Source organism: Cladosporium halotolerans (genome assembly GCF_011745625.1).
Source record: "Cladosporium halotolerans strain TM138-S3 chromosome Unknown Sca2, whole genome shotgun sequence".
In the NCBI taxonomy this organism is placed as follows: domain Eukaryota; kingdom Fungi; phylum Ascomycota; class Dothideomycetes; order Cladosporiales; family Cladosporiaceae; genus Cladosporium; species Cladosporium halotolerans.
In genome coordinates this window covers 139,663-156,271 of record NW_027191453.1, presented here as the reverse complement: position 1 = coordinate 156,271, position 16,609 = coordinate 139,663, and the positions used below count along the sequence as shown (strand labels likewise).

At 56.0% G+C, this 16,609-nt stretch overlaps 6 protein-coding genes across 6 annotated transcripts in view; 2 read left to right on the top strand and 4 right to left on the bottom strand.

Annotated features, from left to right (window-relative positions):
* Positions 1 to 707: 707 nt before the first annotated feature.
* WHR41_00562 (uncharacterized protein) lies at positions 708 to 2,446 on the bottom strand. The gene is made up of 3 exons (XM_069369168.1): positions 2,334 to 2,446; positions 1,992 to 2,274; positions 708 to 1,644 (listed from the first exon to the last, which is right to left on the bottom strand). Exons 1-3 carry the CDS (start codon positions 2,375 to 2,377, stop codon positions 1,171 to 1,173), a joined length of 801 nt encoding a protein of 266 aa, XP_069233867.1. The 5' UTR covers positions 2,378 to 2,446; the 3' UTR covers positions 708 to 1,170.
* A 211-nt stretch (positions 2,447 to 2,657) lies between these two features.
* Positions 2,658 to 4,338, top strand: WHR41_00561 (uncharacterized protein). The gene is made up of 2 exons (XM_069369167.1): positions 2,658 to 2,909; positions 2,963 to 4,338. The coding sequence occupies exons 1-2, from the start codon at positions 2,816 to 2,818 to the stop codon at positions 4,222 to 4,224; spliced, it is 1,356 nt and encodes a 451-aa protein (XP_069233864.1). The 5' UTR covers positions 2,658 to 2,815; the 3' UTR covers positions 4,225 to 4,338.
* A 471-nt stretch (positions 4,339 to 4,809) lies between these two features.
* WHR41_00560 (uncharacterized protein) lies at positions 4,810 to 6,687 on the bottom strand (the record flags this gene model as incomplete). Its single annotated transcript, XM_069369166.1, has 1 exon — positions 4,810 to 6,687. The coding sequence occupies one exon, from the start codon at positions 6,685 to 6,687 to the stop codon at positions 4,810 to 4,812; it is 1,878 nt and encodes a 625-aa protein (XP_069233865.1).
* Positions 6,688 to 7,645: 958 nt separating this feature from the next.
* Positions 7,646 to 10,284, bottom strand: WHR41_00559 (uncharacterized protein). The gene is made up of 2 exons (XM_069369165.1): positions 9,807 to 10,284; positions 7,646 to 9,735 (listed from the first exon to the last, which is right to left on the bottom strand). Exons 1-2 carry the CDS (start codon positions 9,815 to 9,817, stop codon positions 8,115 to 8,117), a joined length of 1,632 nt encoding a protein of 543 aa, XP_069233670.1. The 5' UTR covers positions 9,818 to 10,284; the 3' UTR covers positions 7,646 to 8,114.
* Positions 10,285 to 11,745: 1,461 nt separating this feature from the next.
* WHR41_00558 (uncharacterized protein) lies at positions 11,746 to 12,141 on the bottom strand (the record flags this gene model as incomplete). The annotated part of the gene is made up of 1 exon (XM_069369164.1): positions 11,746 to 12,141. One exon carries the CDS (start codon positions 12,139 to 12,141, stop codon positions 11,746 to 11,748), a length of 396 nt encoding a protein of 131 aa, XP_069233669.1.
* Positions 12,142 to 12,518: 377 nt separating this feature from the next.
* WHR41_00557 (uncharacterized protein) overlaps positions 12,519 to 16,609 on the top strand; it is a gene marked incomplete at both ends in the record, with an annotated part of 5,552 nt that continues 1,461 nt past the window's right edge. Inside the window, one exon of the mRNA XM_069369163.1 lies at positions 12,519 to 16,535. Coding sequence (XP_069233667.1) covers positions 12,519 to 16,535 — 4,017 coding nt within the window. The remainder of the gene's footprint in view (positions 16,536 to 16,609) is intronic.

The following is a 16,609-nucleotide window of genomic DNA, read 5'->3' as shown; positions in this document are numbered from 1 at the left end:
AGACAAAGATGTCATATTCATTTCTTCGCAGCTTCGTTCTTTTATTCATCGAAATGTAAGCTACGGTGTAATGTAAGCTTGGTAACTCGAAACGATGGCGCAAATAGTGATGTGTGCTTGATTGATCTTTTGCCGCTTAGGATCTATGCTTACCTTCAGTGACCGATTTTGGTCGATCGCGTAAGATTCGAATAAGATCCGGATCACCTTGCATTCAAGCTACCCTGGCTTTGAAATTGCGATGTGACTCTCACGCAGCACAACATATCAGACTCGGGTACCTGTATCGTGTACTTGCGTGCGTCACTAGCGCCCTTCAAGGACATCACGCTCCAAAGTGTCGCGTGCCCGCATACCACGAGCAAAATCCCATGATAGTAAATAGAGTTCGCAATTGCCGCCGAACAAATACCATGAAGACGCCCTCTCCCGACTTCCACTCGCTCTCCACACCGTACTCGCTCAAGTCAAATCATCGCACGCCTCCCAACGATGCAACAACCATTCGCGCAACCCCAAGCCCAACAAGGACCCGTTAGAGGCCAGAACCAATATCAAAAATACCCGCAGCAGCACATGCAAGGCATCTACCAGCCACAGCCGACGTACCCGCCCAACCCACAATCGCCTCTGGGGCAGTTATTGCAAAACCCTCCAATGCAGCAACAGCAACAGCCGCAGCAGACCTTCCAACCTATGCAACCTTTCCCGCCAATGCAGCAAACTCCTCTCCCATTTCCACAGCAGCAACCACCTCAGATCCCTGATCCGGATCTAATCACGGCCGCTCCTCCGTTGCAGCAGGTCCAGCAGCCCCACCCTGAGGTTGCTGATGGCGGGCCTAGTGAGAGCGCGATCCCTGTCGATGGTGACAATGCTGTGATATTAGCCGAAGAGGAGGGCAAGAAGAAACTCTTGTGGTCGGATAGAAACCTGTGGCTTGGGGGGAGAAGCGTCGTTGGAAGGAAAGGGAAGGACGGAGAGTGGATGGAGGTGACGTGGGGCTGTGTCGCGATGTAGGAAAGTAACAAGGTTCAGCGCTTTGCGCATTGGCGGTGCAGCGCAGTGGCGAGGCATCGTGTCGGCAATGAAAGTCAGAAGGGACCCAAAGAAGGATGATAGGGCAGCACAATAGCAAAGGAATGATTCTCATTCAAAAACATCTGGGTATTAGTTGCCTCCAAGACGTCTACCTTGACCGCGAGAACTCCAAGATGAGCCACTGGCCCATCCGCCATTGCCCCCAGCCTGGCCTTGCTGTCCCACGTTCTGAGCCCCGGAGGTGCCAGTATACGCCGTGCCGTAAGAGCGTTGGGCAGCGACTCCGGGAGCTGTCGCGAACCATCTCGCCACAAAAGCGGGCGTGTTGATGACCTTGCGACCTCCGCCATGCTCTGGCCAGATCTTGGTCAGGAACTCGTAAGCATGCGCAGCGACTAGGCCAGTCGATTGCTCCAGGGCAGCCCTGGGCGACGCCATCACTAGTGTCAGAGCAAGCATCGCAAATGGGAGATACTTGGCAGAGAACGTGACGATGAAGTAGGTGAGCTGCCTATTGGGGTTGTCCTGGGCATACGTATACGCCAGCGCCAACGTCAAAGCACTGAGGAAGAATACGCCGTCCATGCCAATGCCACAGGTCATCTACAGGATTGTCAGTGCCGACTCTGGGACGAGCGAACAAATGACAAGTATAAATTTCGAAGAAGAGATGTAGGGGCCAACAACCTCCGTTTCGCCACATGTCTCGGCTAACAGATTTCTCAAAACCGGAATCCCACCATGCCCACACTCCACGAACGCTCTTGGATTGATTGCGAATGACGAGCGCCCGCACAGTGCAGGGGTAATTTCCCTCCCAACCAGGAACCGGTCACAGCTAAGAGCAGCTGGCCGGGCAGATAATGGGAGGTTGAATGTAAGGAACGAAGAAGGAAATTGTGCTGAGGAAGCTTCGCGTGTTGAAGAAAAGCAGAGATATCCCGACTCACCAAGATCACCGAGCATACGAAGATGAGGTAGGTGAAGAACTCGCCCGGCTGAGAGAACCGGCTAGACTCCCTCTCGAGCTGGCTGCTGTACATCCAGAGAAAGTAAGGATCCATGAGCAAGCCGAGGTTCGGGGACGTGATGAAGAACGGCGTGAGTAGACGCCAAACTTCGGGTATGATTCGCCACGTGAAGACCCTGTAAGTCAAAAAGGCAACGTAGTACCCAGGGATCAATTGCATGTGCACTGGCACGGACAGTGCGACAGTGATAGCAGTGATGGTTCTGTAGATCAGTAAATCAGAGAGGTCCTTGGCCATCAAGGCGAATTCGAGCTTGCATACCGAGCAACCGGCGGCGCGGCCCAGAACATCTCCATGGCTGACATGGCTGCGATGCGCAGAAGGATACAAAAGGGATATCCTTCGTGTGCAGGTGCAGAGGGATTTCTGATTCTGGTTGCCGCGTGAAGGAATGAAAAGAAAGAGACGTGATGTCGTCCAAGGATTTGTAGAAGTTAATGCCAGCTGGGGCTTGGCGAAGGCAGGCACGGCAGGCTCGTGCATTCGCTAATGCTGAGGCATCTCAGGCAGCAAGAGTCCGCGGAGGCAGCCTTCAGTTCAGGTAGCGGGGAGGCTCGCTTGCTACCTGGTAACGCCGACGTCGGGCAAGGTGGGCTGTCGGGTGGGATGACGCTCATTTTTGCCCGCCATGACTGGGCGCGAGGCATTGAAGCGGGCAACTTTTGAAGCCGTTCCCTGACCCCGACTCCAACTGTCTCTGATCAATTGATTCACGTCAATTAATCACCAACACAATAGCAATCATGGCTCCCAACCAGGTTCTGCTTCTCGGCGCTGGCTTCGTCACCAGACCGACTGCCGTCGAGCTCGACAAGGCCGGTGTCAAGGTCACCGTTGGTATGTATACTCCGTCACTTTCTTGAGACACACTCATGCTTACCCTCCCCCAGCCTGTCGTACCCTCGACAGCGCCAAGGCCCTCGCCGAAGGCCTCAAGAACGCCAGCCCCATCTCGCTCGACGTCTCCGACTCTGCTGCCCTTGAGAAGGAGATCAGCAAGAATGACCTGGTCATCTCCCTCATTCCCTACACCTTCCACGCCGTGGTCATCAAGGCCGCCATCAAGGTCAAGAAGCATGTTGTCACCACCTCCTACGTCTCCGAGGCCATGATGGCCCTGGACCAGGAGGCGAAGGACGCCGGCATCACCGTCTTCAACGAGATCGGCCTCGACCCCGGTATCGACCACCTGTACGCCGTCAAGACCATCGACGAGGTGCACAAGGAGGGCGGCAAGATCAACGGCTTCCTCTCCTACTGCGGTGGTCTGCCCGCTCCGGAGTCCAGCGACAACCCTCTCGGCTACAAGTTCTCCTGGTCGCCGCGCGGTGTCCTCCTCGCCGCCCGCAACACCGCCACCTTCTACCGCGACGGCAAGAAGGTCACCACCCCCGGGCCCGAGCTCATGAGCACCGCCAAGTCCTACCCCATCTACCCCGGCTACGCCTTCGAGGCCTACCCCAACCGCGACAGCACCCCCTTCCGCGAGCGCTACGACATCCCCGAGGCCCAGACCCTCATCCGCGGTACGCTGCGCTACCAAGGCAACCCTGCCTTCGTCCAGACCCTCACCAACCTGGGCTTCCTGTCCGACGCCGAGCACGACTTCCTCAAGAAGCCCATCCCCTGGGCCGAGGCGACGGCCAAGATCCTCGGCGCGACCTCGCACTCCGAGCAGGACCTCAACTGGGCGGTCGAGAGCAAGGCCAAGTTCCAGTCGAACGAGGAGAAGGAGCGCATCCTGGCGGGCCTGCGGTGGTTCGGCCTGCTGAGCAGCACGGAGAAGATCGAGCCGCGCGGCACCCCGCTCGACTGCCTGTGCGCCAGCCTGGAGCAGAAGATGCAGTACACCGAGGGCGAGCGCGACATGGTCATGCTGCAGCACAAGTTCTTCATCGAGCACAAGGACGGCCGCAAGGAGACCCGCACCAGCACGCTCGTCGAGTACGGCGAGAAGGAGGGCTCCGGCGGATACTCCGCCATGGCCAAGCTGGTCGGTGTTCCCTGCGCCGTCGCCGTGCTCATGGTGCTCAGCGGCGAGATCAAGCAGAAGGGTGTTCTCGCGCCCGTCACGCCTGAGCTCAGCGAGCCGATCCGTGTCAAGCTCGACGAGCAGTACGGTATCAGGCTTACTGAGAAGACTCTTGCTTAGGTACCTAGGTAAGGGTGCTATGATGGATGCGTATGGATATCATGAATAGATCAAAAGTGTATGAAGAAAAGCCTTTGATGTACGGGCTGCATTTACGGCCTGACAAGTGATCCATTCTTTCGTTTTCAATGCTATTATCTCGCATTATCGTCTTTTTCATTTCCACAAGGATCGTACTCCTCGAGACAGGCATCGTAGATTTTGGCAGCCACCTGGGAAATTACAAGTGCGCTGTCCACGTGGAACCCTCTCATGTCCAATCGATAGTACTGGACCTGAGGAGGCTTGTAAAAATAACGAGCATTGGACAACAGTAAAGGAGCGGCAAAGTATGTTGCGTCCATAAAAGGAGTGGCATTCAAGTCATCTTCAATCTCTCGAAGAACAGACTGTTCGACTATCTGACGCAAAAAAGCAGGTCCGGAGCATAGGTATAGCTCTACGTCTTTTCTCGCATTCACCCGTGAAAATCGTCAAGTCGAAGATTTGCACACAAAGAAACAGCTGCATCCAACAACAAAGTCAAAGCATCAGATCAAGCTCAAAAATCGCGCGATCGTCTCTTTCGCCATCCAACTCAACCTCTTAAGCAGCAGCCGCAGCAACGGCCTGAACCTGCCTGACCTCCTCCTGCTCGCGCGCCAGCACGCTCTCCAAAACGCCCAGCGCGCCCGTGCCAGCCTTCAAGCCCTCAACGACCTCCGTCAGACCCAGCTGCGCATCCGTCCACAGCGGCTCGACGACCTGCGCGTTCTCCTCGCCGACGCCGATGAAGCCGCCCTCGCGCGCCCAGTCGGAGGTGCGCTTGATGCCCAGCTCCTGCCAGACGCTCTCGAGCGCGGCGACGAGGTGGTCGCGGAAGGGCTTGGTGTGGCCGGGCGTCGGGGTGATGCGCAGGCGCTCCTGGCCCACGGGCACCGTCGGGTAGTTGATGGCCTGCACGTAGATCTGGTGCTTCTCCAGCAGCAGGTCGGAGGCGCGCTTGGCGACCTGCGCGTCGCCGACCAGCACGGGGATGATGTGCGAGGGGTTCGGCATCACGGGGATGTCGCGCTCGGACAGCGCGGACTTGACGGCGCGCGTGTGCAGCTGCTGCAGGCGGCGGTCGCCGCGGTGCGACATTTGGTACTCGATGGCGGCTTGGGCGCCGGCCATGGTGGCGGGAGGGAGGGAGGTGGTGAAGATGAAGCCGGGGGCGAGGGAGCGGATGGTGTCGACGAGCTTGGAGGAGCCGGCGATGTAGCCGCCAACGCAGCCGTAGGCCTTGCCAAGGGTACCGGTGATGATGTCAATGCGGTCCATGATGGTGCCCTTGGTGTTGCCCCCGTTTGCGTAGATGTTGTAGTCGAGGTGCTCGGCGACACCGGCACCGTTGGGTCCGTACATGCCGACTGCATGGACTTCGTCGAGGAAAGTGATGGCGCCGTACTTGTCGGCAAGATCGCAGATCTCCTCAATCGGGCCAATGCTGCCGCACATGCTGTAAACACTCTCGAAGGCAATGATCTTGGGGACCTCAGCGGGGAGGGAGGCGAGCTTGTTCTCCAGATCGACGACATCGTTGTGCTTGAAGACCATCTTCTTGGCGCCAGAGTGGCGGATGCCCTGAATCATCGAAGCGTGGTTCATGCTGTCACTGAGAATCACGCAGTCGGGGAACTTGCTGCCCAGAGTCGCAAGAGTTGCATCGTTGGCAACGTAGCAAGAAGAAAAGACCAGCGCACTCTCCTGTGCGTGCAGCTTCGCAATGCTCGCCTCCAGACTGACAGCGTGCTGGTTGTGACCGGAGATGTTCCTGGTACCACCGGCGCCGGCTCCGTACATGTCCAAAGTCTCGTGCATCTTGTTCAACACCTCGGGGTTCCTGCCCATTCCAAGATAATCGTTGGAGCACCAAACCGTAACCTTGTCCTCCGGAGTGCTCATGTGCGCCTGGGGAAACTCGCGCGCCAGGCGGTTGATGTTGTTGAAGTACCTGTAGCTCTTGTCCTTGTGCTTCTTATCCAGCTCATTCTGATAGAAGGCCTCGTAGTCGAAGCGAGCGGCCTGGGGCGGGGCAGGAGGAACGCCGTGAGAGTGCTTCTGCGTTTGGGCAGACTCGGCGGGCTTCTGCCCAGTGGCGCGCGGAGAGTAGGCCTCACGCCTGGTGCGCGGCAGGTCAACGGCCTGAGCCTTGTCCGCACGGCCAGTGTGCAAGTTCGCTCTCGGCACGCGAGACGAGTAGGCCCTGGAGCCGCCGAAAGCGCCGGAAAGAACATTGTTGCCCATGCGGGAGGACTGCACGGAGAGAGCCTTGCCCATGACCGGGCAGCGACGGGCAATGATCTGCAGGTTGCTCATGGCACCGCCACCGGGAGCCGTGTGCTGGACATTGGTGCTGGTGGACATCGACCGAAGGGTGGCGGGCGAGGTCTTGTTCAAGAAGGGACACATGGCCCTGGACTGGCGGAGGAGGGCCTCCATCGTGGTGGCGAATTCAGGAATGAGGAGGATGTGAGAGAAGGCGTGTATGCTGGTGTGTTTGGAGAGGTGGTGGTAAAAGGTAGCAGAGGGCGGTGGAGGGAGAGAGGTGGGATGTTCGGGCGGGCCAATGCTTATGTGCAGTTAGTGACGGGTAGACTTTCAGTGGAAAGTCGGCGTGGTCGGCAGTGGGAATAGTCAGACTCAGCCCTGGGCCCTGGTCTAGCGCCAGCGAAATAATCAGCCGCCGTCTGATTCGGCCGTGAGGTGCGCCGGAGGGCAGGCGTGGCGCTGCGCGAGCGCCCTCCACCGCGCATCGCGCTGGACCGTCAGAGTGATGTGTTGCGCTCTACCCTACCGTCCGCGAGGCGGCCACCTTCTGATTCGCACTGCGCGTGATGTCGCACAGAGGACACTTCAATAGCGCATCGTCGCAGTGTCGTGCCGTGGCCAATCCGCTGCGGCGATTATGCGGATCTTCCTCTTCCGCCCATCGAACATCAAATTCCCCGCAGCGAGCCTCGGCCTGTCGTGCTTTTCGCGCCTGCGCCCAAAACGGGCAGTCACCGGCGACCGGAGCTCCGCCGTTTGAAATGCGTGTCCAGATTGCATGCAGCTTTTGGCTATGGCTGACGGCCTTGCATGCGTAGGGACATTTCGTTCGCAGTGGTGTAGTGCTGTCTGAGCTGAGACGTGCATCTGCAGATGGGCCTACCATCGCTCATCAGCAGTACCAGCTGAAACACCACCGCATGGCGAAGTAGAAGCCAGTGGATGGGCAAGGAAAGGTCAGCCGCATGCGTCTGAAAAGCATCTGCGTATATCGGAGTGGAGCGTAGGCGCTATAGAAAGACTGGTTGATGTGTCGTGGGCGGGATAATCAGGCGGGCTTCTACTGCTACTTGCCATGCAATGGAATTGCATTGTTAGGCAGACGTGAAAGAGACCAAAGGAGCAATCGTATGTATGAAGAGACACTTCAAGATTTGTCCACTCTTATCGAAGCTCCAACAATTCAACGACCACGGCCCGAATGGTAGTGGGATAAAAAGCTGAATTAAAATACGAAAATAAGACGCTGCATGTAGCCCCCAGGGCAGAAGCCGTCCGCGTAATACCTCTCTGTGTAAAAGACGCTTGCTCGCTCCTTGTCATCGTCGTGTCCATCACTCAAGCGCCTGACTTCCAACTCTGCCAACAGAACACCCGTCCGTCTGCCGCTTGCTTGCTCGAACCGCAAAAGGAGACACAAACAAGGACGCCGCGCAAAATGCTCCAATCTCTCGCAGATGATGTTACAGCAGTGGTTTGTTGTGGTTGATGTTGGTGATACAATGTTCGCACGTTCGTTTCCGTTCTTGGGAGAGGCGTCCTTGTCAGCGAGGCACGCCCCTCTTCTGAAGGGTTCTGTTTCCCTCCTTAATCTTCCTTCAGATATCCACATTCTTCATCTCGCCGTCATCAGCGGCCCCGGCTTTGGTGGAGTCGGAGATCGTGCTGTCCGCGACCTTTTTGATGATCTCCTCCTCATGGTCGTCGGCGACCGAGTTGTTTTGCAGGTTACTGGGCTTCGGCTTGCCATCGTCCTCGGGCTCAGGAACCTCGGTGGGCACAGGCGCAGGAACAACAGGCGAGTCTAGAGCGATCAGCTTTTCCGTTGCCGATGCCGGCGCCATGGCGGTGTCGATGCTGTTCGTAGGAGCCATTTGCGCTTGGGGCGAGGATGCCGATTCTTCTGTGACTCGCGCCAGGGGGCTGGAGATGTGGGCGCGAGGAGACGAGGTTGCGGGCGCCTTGCCGTTCCCTGAGAAGCGGTGTGGGCTACGGCCGCGGTCTTCGCTTCCGGACGTAGGGCTACCGTAAGGCGAGTATCCATTTGCTTGTGACCCAGGCGAAACCTGGCTGTTGATCCTCAAGGGCTGACCAGGCCGCTTCTTAGGGCCCTTGCGACCGTACTTCTGATCGGAGCGCCAGCGGAGGATGTCGATGTAGGCGGGCTCGACCCCTTGCTGCTTGAATTCGCGTAGTTTGAGCTCGTGCGTGTCCTCGTCGATCCACCATTTGTCGGTGTTCATGTCGTCAGCGACGGTCGCGAGGAAAGCGCTCCAGGAACGCGAGATCACGTATTTGCAGTCGTAGTCGCGGCCCATGAGGATGATCTGTCCCCATTTGCCAGTGGGGCCAGGCGCCAAGTCAACCGCGATGTTGTTTCCGCCCCAGTCGCGAGCGAGCGGGATCCATGCTGGGTGAGCATAGGCTTTCTGAATAGCATTGGTCGGCTGCGAATCTTGCTTGTCAATGAGGTCCTGTCGCCAATGCGGGTTGGTGCTGGCCTGGGCTTGTGCGACAGGCACGGCGGAAGAGCTGCTGCCTGCGAAAGCTTTGATAGGAGCTTGAGGGATGTCATAGTTCTTCGCGCTGGCATCAGAGAAGTATGCTTCGTTGACTGTGCGCCAGTTTTGCCATTCCTGGATAATTTCCTCGCAGTCGAGCAGCATGCAGCCGAAGATGACTCCTGTAGGGAGACCTCCTCTTTCCTGGCCGTCGTGAATCTGTAATGACTCGCGGACTTCTTGCGGGAGAGTGCAATCCAGCTCTAACTCGAGTTCGTTCACGTCGTTGAAGGTCGCGGGTTCGCAAAGATTCTCCCACAGCTCTTCATAGTTGTCTTCCAACCAACGATCCATGCGCCTCCAAGAATGTGCGACAGGCGGAGGTGGCGGGAGACCATCACTGAAGTTCTGCATTTGGATTTCGCCCGCATCCATCGTGTCCAAAGCGCTTCCGGTCCTTTGCAGGGAGCCTGGCCCCTGAGCCAGCTGGGGCGAAGAGTTTGTGCGCGAGAAGCTGTGGCCGGCTTCAAGGTCGTGGTCGTAGGGGTTGTTGAGGTCAGCGCGAGACTCCATGGCGCTCGTTACACCAGAGGAAAGGGGAGCATTCTTGTTCTGCGCGAGAGGGACATGTTGGCCGGTGCGATAAGGAGAGTCGTGGGAGGCGTGACGGTCGTTCGAGGTCATGGTATGCCAGAAGGCGCGCCATTGCGAGGCAAGTCTAGGGCATTGTCAGCAATCTCGGGCAAGCGATTGTTAAGGAGGCAGCATTGCAAACGAGCGTGCACATACCCGGACGCCATTGCGGCAGCAGGAGGTGGTGGAGGACGCCGGCGTCAACAGGACGCGTTCCGCGAAGCAGTAGCGACAGTGAGGGTGGTGGTCTAGATGTTGGTATTGAAGCGTCGGGCAAAAGCGACGAGATGGTGAACTCGACTGCCGTGCGCTTGGACGTGGCTCGGAGTGGAGGACTGGCGTCAAGTGTTCTCGAAGTCCAGTTGCCAAGCACGTCACTGGTGTGAAAGGAGAAGGGACCGGGGATTAGAAGAGGAGAAAGCGAATCTTAGCGCGTCGGGCCACCGACGGCGATCAGTTGCTTGTCCGTCGCGCGTTTGATGACGGCGGGAGCGAGCACACTTGTACTGTAGCGTTCGCCTTCTCGCTGTTTGCAGTCTGCCTACTTGATGTCTCTCGCGGCGTGGCGGCGTCGTGGTGTTTGCTTGCGCGGCTTGCGCAGAGGAACGCGTGTTTGGGTGCGAAGGGGCTTCCACGGCTTTTTTTCCACCAAGTACCCGCGCCAGGGTATGCAGTGTGTATCAGGAGAGATGGGCGGGATGGCAAATGAATTGTTCAACGATCATGCATCATTATCGAGTCTGCCGCCTAGCGATAACAATAATAGAAACAAACACCAAGATTCACTGCGACTGTGTACAAGCTTCCTCCTCACGCATGCCTGCTGCCAATGGCTGTGCCCATTCGATGCCGTGGCAGGTCCCGCTTTCCAAGGCAGATCGCCCCTGTGCGACGAGCCTTGTGTACATACGCGACGTAGCTACGACGTTGTATGCACCAAGAACAGCAGCTGATAAACACTCGTGACAGTGCATGTGCAAGGCTAAGCTGCTCAGCCTCTCCAGCTCAGAGAGCGAGTGGCGACGTGCATCAGCAACACCGCGCCCGTCGCACCGTATCCGAGCCGCAGAGCGGAGAGCCGCCCATCATCGAAGAGCACCATTTCACGATGCAACCGGGTTGTACGCCCGCTGGATTCACGTGATATGAATGGCCATCTCCCCTGACTAAAGTAGACATTCACGAAGGCGAAGAAGCGCCACCGGCTCCTCTGCTGTACGTACCGAGTGAATCGTCATAAAGGAACTTGCCCAGTCGCAGTCAGTTGTATGAGCCCGAGAGTGTCTGAAACGCGTGCCTGACTAAAATGAGGGAAAGAAGGTTGCAGTCAAGCTTGTCGTGTGCAGCCCTAAGTGCTGGGCATGAGGGCAACGGCAAAACCATGTGATGAGAAGGCGGGATGATTTCTGACTGTTACCCATGCTCTATGGATCATAGATACGGTGTCGTTATCTGCCTCTATAGACAATTCATACTTGGTTCGAGATATGCAGCCTTCCATCAAGATGTTCTGCGAAAGTGTTAGAATTCGAACATGGTTGTCTGCCACATGCAGTTTATTGATCCCACGTCGTTGCAGACTGGGGCAAATCCTCCCTAAACGCAAGGCTTCTAGTCAAAACTACTCAGACTTTCGACTGATCTTCAAACAAGACAAGGTGTAGTCAATATTATACCTTTCAGGCATCTTCTTGGCCTCGCTCTCTCCTAGATTGTTCTGAAGGCCAAAGCTGTCGAGCCGTTGGAGGTGGTTCTCCAGATCTCAACTTCAGGTGCCGCGGGGATCGCACGTGAAAACCTGAGCTTCTAGCTCTCGCACGAACTCATCGCGCTTTGGAACATCTTCGAAGGCAGGCCTCGTCAAGAGTCGCACAGTCTTCAGATTCCGTGAGACCAATCCTCTGGGAAGACGATTGCTTAGTATCTCTGAACCGACGAGGCAGGCGCTCCACCTAGGTGGTAAGGCCTGTCGATAAGCGCCGAGACGACTCTCCGGGAACTTGGCGAGTACTGCTACACGAGAGAGCGGCACTGAACTCGATGTTCACGATGCTACATGGCTGCACACTTCGGCCGCAGCCATACCCTTCACTATTTATGAAAAGCGATGAGTTTCCTCATCAACCGCGCCCTTCGTCTTCTCACAGGGCGGACACTTCGAATCGCAGAAAGAGACGGCATAATAGCACTTTGAGTTCTGGGGACCATCCCAAGTGATCACGAACATATTGTCGCGAGATCCTGCAGAGGCTTTCAGGCCTGTTGCGGTTGGTCGAAAAAGAGCAAGGTCTTCGGTACAGTGACGCGAGCTGGAAAGGGACTTCAGATGCTTGCGGCTGGCAGTGAATCCTGGGCTGCCGCGCAGTGCCTTTGTGAAGAAGGCACTGTTTGAAGACTGTTGTCGGCGTGTCTGACTGTCCCACACGGCAGGTGAAGCAGAAGTGCTACATCGCAGCTTTCGTGCCTGTCTGACATAGATCTTCCATGACATTGCCGACCCTTGTTCCTAAGACAACCCATTCGCGATTCTCTGTACTCGTGCATCCTCAGCTTCCTTGACTTCACCTTGCAGAGCGCTCCATTAGGCAACACGGATGGTCCCGTCGCCGACCGAAGACGCTCCTTCCTTCTTTACTTGCAGTCACTGCGGGCGCGACCACGTGCGCGCGACAACGGGACAAAACGCGCAGATTCCACCTTTGCGGCGCGCTTTGTTAACCTTCTTCCAACAACCACTTCCGCAGTGCGAGTCCCGGCGAAGTTGGCCGTATCGACCTTATCAGCAATTACCAGACACTAAAACCCACAAAAGAAACACCTGACTGCCTGAGAGGCGATCCAGGAAGACACGCCAAGATGGCGTCCATCATGGATCGAGACCCTTGGCTGTGGTCTGTTCATGATGTCGCCGAATATTTTCGTCGCTACGCCAGCCAAGCGGCAGCACAGCTTCCAGGAGTCAGCTTGCCGCCCGTGGATTCATTCACAAACAAATTGATTGAGGAGGAAATCACCGGTGCAGTTCTTATGCTCGATGTCGATGACGAGTTCTTGTTCAAGCACTGCAATGTGTCGAAAAAGGGACCTCGTACTGCTGTACTCCATTCCATTCGCAAGCTCAAGGCGCAGTCAGTCAAGTTCAAATCGCAGGATGATCCCATGGATTGGGCCGAGCCTTCTCTTCCCGCAGATGATTCGATGCAACTGGACACCACATCTCATCGAGCAGATCTCCCTGCTGCTACAAATACGTCTGCTGTGGCTGGAAATGCAAAAGCCCCAGAACTGGATGTCGCGCCCGCGAACACTAACAACAAACACCCAGTCGCGACCGTCAGCACCGAATCCACAACTGAAGATCTGATTCGCTCTGGCGAGCAGCTGGTCGAGGATCAGAGCGTCAAGAAACGGCGTCGCTTGAATCTCTCTGCCATCACTCAAGTTCCTACGGCAACCGAGACCGTGGTCGACGTCGCTGACTTCCAAGCCTTTCTGCCCGCAAACAAGCGAACTGTCAACGACATCTTCTTTGGTGACGTTGCAGTGGGTCAGGAGTTTGGGCAGCTGCAAATCACGGACCCAAACTTCGTCGACGAAGCAGGAGACGAAGACAACTTCCAATACATCAACTCTCAAATGCAACTCGGGCTTGCGCATTGCACGAGCTCTCAGCTTCGGCACTTCTTTCTGGCGCCGGATCAATCCCTTCTTTTGCGAAACGAAAGACCAGCAAAAGCAACTTTCCCCTACCGTGCGGGCCTCCAGGCTACCAACAGCGGGGCCTTTCCAGAATATGGTCGGCATGGGCGCATCTCATATGACGGCTGGAGGTCCGTTATGGTCGTGCAGCATGCCCCTGGGAGGTTGACCGAACTTGAAGGATCTGAGCAGGAAGCTTTTGTTGCAATTCGCGAGAGCGAAGCGGTCTTGCAAAGCGGAGCCCATGAATTGGGCTTTGGCGCAGACGATGCCGCAATCCTCGATGGAGAGCATGGTCATTTGTTGCTGAAGTGGCAACCTGAAGATGACAAGGATATTCCAACCGAGAGCGAAGGGTCCACTGACGAAGACGCCAACGACACCGACGAATTACATAGCAATGACCAAGGCGAAGACCTGGCTGAAGAGTCGGCTGACGATGCTATTGACGAGACCGAGGTACAAGGGGTTGTAGACAGCGCCATTGCCGGCTACATTGCGAACTGGAACGAGAAATTGCTGCCAAAGCTCGAGAAAACGGCTTGGTCTACATGGAGAATGACCAAGCAGAGCAAGACAGTTCGAGACCAACTGATACAGGGCGCCAAAATGAGAATCCAGGCACTTGAGTTAAGAATGCGGAAATACGTTACTGATTTGAAAGTTGAGTCTTGGGAAACGAAGAGCGGCCTTGAAAAGCAATGCGAGGTTCTCCAAGTCACTGTCGAGGACATCCAAAAGGAGAATTGGAAGATCGAGGTTTGGCGCAGGCGAAAGGAGCCCAAGCACAGAAGGAAGCTCATGACTGCCCGCCCACATGCGGTCCACCAGCTCCAACAAACCGCTCAGATGCAACAGCCAGATGGTCTTGCCGGCATCCTGAGAAACATGGGCTCTGATGATCGTCTGACTGTGTCGCCGCATTTTCAGTCGTCACCACCACTTGACGCCAATCTTGCAAATGGCTCTGAAGAAGAAGGCGAGCGATTCCACACTGCGCCGGATTCGCCATCACATCACGTGGTGGAAGATCCTTTTGTCGTCTTGGATGGCGACGACGACGCTGAGCGCGGAACGCTATTTGACGCGAGACAAGCGACACCACTTGCTCAAATGAATGTAGATGACCACGAGCCGGTATCGCAAGCCCGAAGAACTTCTCAGCCATCTCCTCTGCGCGGCGACGTTTTTACAAAGACTCCCACTAGGCAGCCTCGATCTGCAACACCGAATATCTCATCGACATCCCGAGCGCAAGATGTTGCGGCGACAAACCCTCCCGATTCTTCGGCCTTGCGCGGCACGATACGGCAGCAAGGAACTTCTCCTGCGAATGTCATTGATATGACCCAGTTGAAAACAAGTCCGATCGAGCCCACAACCCCTTGGAACTTACACCCAAAATCTGATTTGAAGAGGAAAGCCAAGGGCACAAGGGATGCGTCAAAAAGAATCAAGACCGAGATGTCTACATCTGAAGCTGACAACTGGAAATACGAGGAACTTGCTGCAGCAGAGGACCGGACACGTATCCTGCAGAAGCTTCTCAGAGATCTTGGCTACAAGAAGCGGGACGAGATCCATAATAAGTTTCAACACCTCAAACTAAAGGCATTCACGATTCAGCTTGAGAGTGCCTTGGATGCGCTGCAGCGGCGCGAGGTTCGAGATCCGGAAATGGACACCCCACGAGCACAGACAATGAAATTATGTGCTCGCCTCCTGCTTGCTTGGTTTCTTGCGAGATCAGAAGTCGTTCTAGACAAGTATCCTCCACGGGATGCTCTCGAAGCGGAAAGGCCGCCAAAGGATCAGACTGCGATTTTTGTCGATCAACTGCGAACATGCCTAATGGCAAGGAACAAAGCTCTGTACTCCAGCCCTAAGCCGACATCTTTCGAGGACCCATTGATCATCGACACAGATGACGAGTCAGATCATGACGTCGAAGAGCAGGGCGAGGAGCAGGTGGAAGCAGAGCTCGATACCAAAAGGCGACGAAAGGTTGCACTTGATACCACGGCTGAAAGAAAGCGAATTGACGCGAGGGCCCGCATGGAGTCACAAAAGCAACAGAGCTCAAACCCGGCTATGCTTCAGACCATGGTCCAGGCGGAGTTTGGGCCAGATGACAAGATCGTCAACGTCACCCGTAAGCCGGAGCAGGACCCGATCTTTGTGACTGGCAAGCTTGCGAAAGAGATCAAGCCTTACCAACTTGACGGTGTGCAGTTCATGTGGCGCGAGCTCACCTCCGATCCAAATGAGGGCCAAGGGTGCTTGCTTGCCCACACGATGGGCCTTGGGAAGACAATGCAAAGCATTGCACTTGTGACCTGCATAGACAATGCATCAAAGTCGCCATCGGCAGGCATTCGTCACCAATTACCACAAGACTTGCAACTCCACAGAGATCGTGGAAAACGTTCCCTCCGTTTTCTGGTGATCTGTCCGCCTTCATTGTTGCAGAATTGGAGCCGTGAGTTCCGCGCTTGGGCGCCTCAGCATGAAGTCCATGTGGTTGAGAAGACCGGAAGTGGCTCGGACTATGTCGAGATGCTCAATAGGTGGTCGAGAAGCGGCGGCGTCATGCTCATCGGTTATTCTATCTTCCGCGCCCTCATTCAACGCCGGATCGAAGAAGTCAAGGACGGGGAGCAGCCTAATTGGGAACGCGCTCGCAGCATTCTGCTGGAGAACACTGAGCTCACCATCGCGGACGAGGCACACCATGTGAAAAATACTCAGACTGCGACCGCGATGGCTGTATCCAAGTTGAAGTCAAAAGCCCGCGTAGCATTGTCGGGCACTCCCATGAGCAACGACGTCGACGAAATCTACGCTCTAGTCTCATGGGTTTCACCGGGATTTTTGGGCGACAAAGTCCAGTTCAGCTCATTCTATGGCTTGCCGATCAAAGATGGTCTGTACATGGACAGCACCCCAAGTGAGAAGCGAAACAGTACCATCAAGCTGAAAAATCTGCATTACGAGATCGAGCCCAAGGTCCACCGGGCGGACATTTCAGTCCTCAAAGGCTCGCTGAAGCCGAAGGTCGAGTTCGTTCTCACAGTCGATTTGACTGAACAACAGCGCGAGGCCTATGCAGCGACAGTCGCGGGTCTGCTTGCCAGTGCGGAAGATCTTGACACTACTGCTCTGACCCAGATCTTTGCATGGCTTGCTGTCCTTGGGCATCTGACCGCCCATCCGCGCATTTATCGGCGAAAGCTTTTGACGCCGCGTCCGCCGCAGCCACC

Coding starts and splice junctions, on each gene's coding strand:
- WHR41_00561 (XM_069369167.1), top strand. CDS start 2,816: ATGGCTCCCAACCAGGTTCTGCTTCTCGGCGCTGGCTTCGTCACCAGA. Junction 2,910..2,962: donor CGGTGTCAAGGTCACCGTTG/GTATGTATACTC, acceptor ACCCTCCCCCAG/CCTGTCGTACCCTCGACAGC.
- WHR41_00562 (XM_069369168.1), bottom strand. CDS start 2,377: ATGTCAGCCATGGAGATGTTCTGGGCCGCGCCGCCGGTTGCTCG. Junction 2,275..2,333: donor GCCGCGCCGCCGGTTGCTCG/GTATGCAAGCTC, acceptor ACTGATCTACAG/AACCATCACTGCTATCACTG. Junction 1,645..1,991: donor TCGTATGCTCGGTGATCTTG/GTGAGTCGGGAT, acceptor ACAATCCTGTAG/ATGACCTGTGGCATTGGCAT.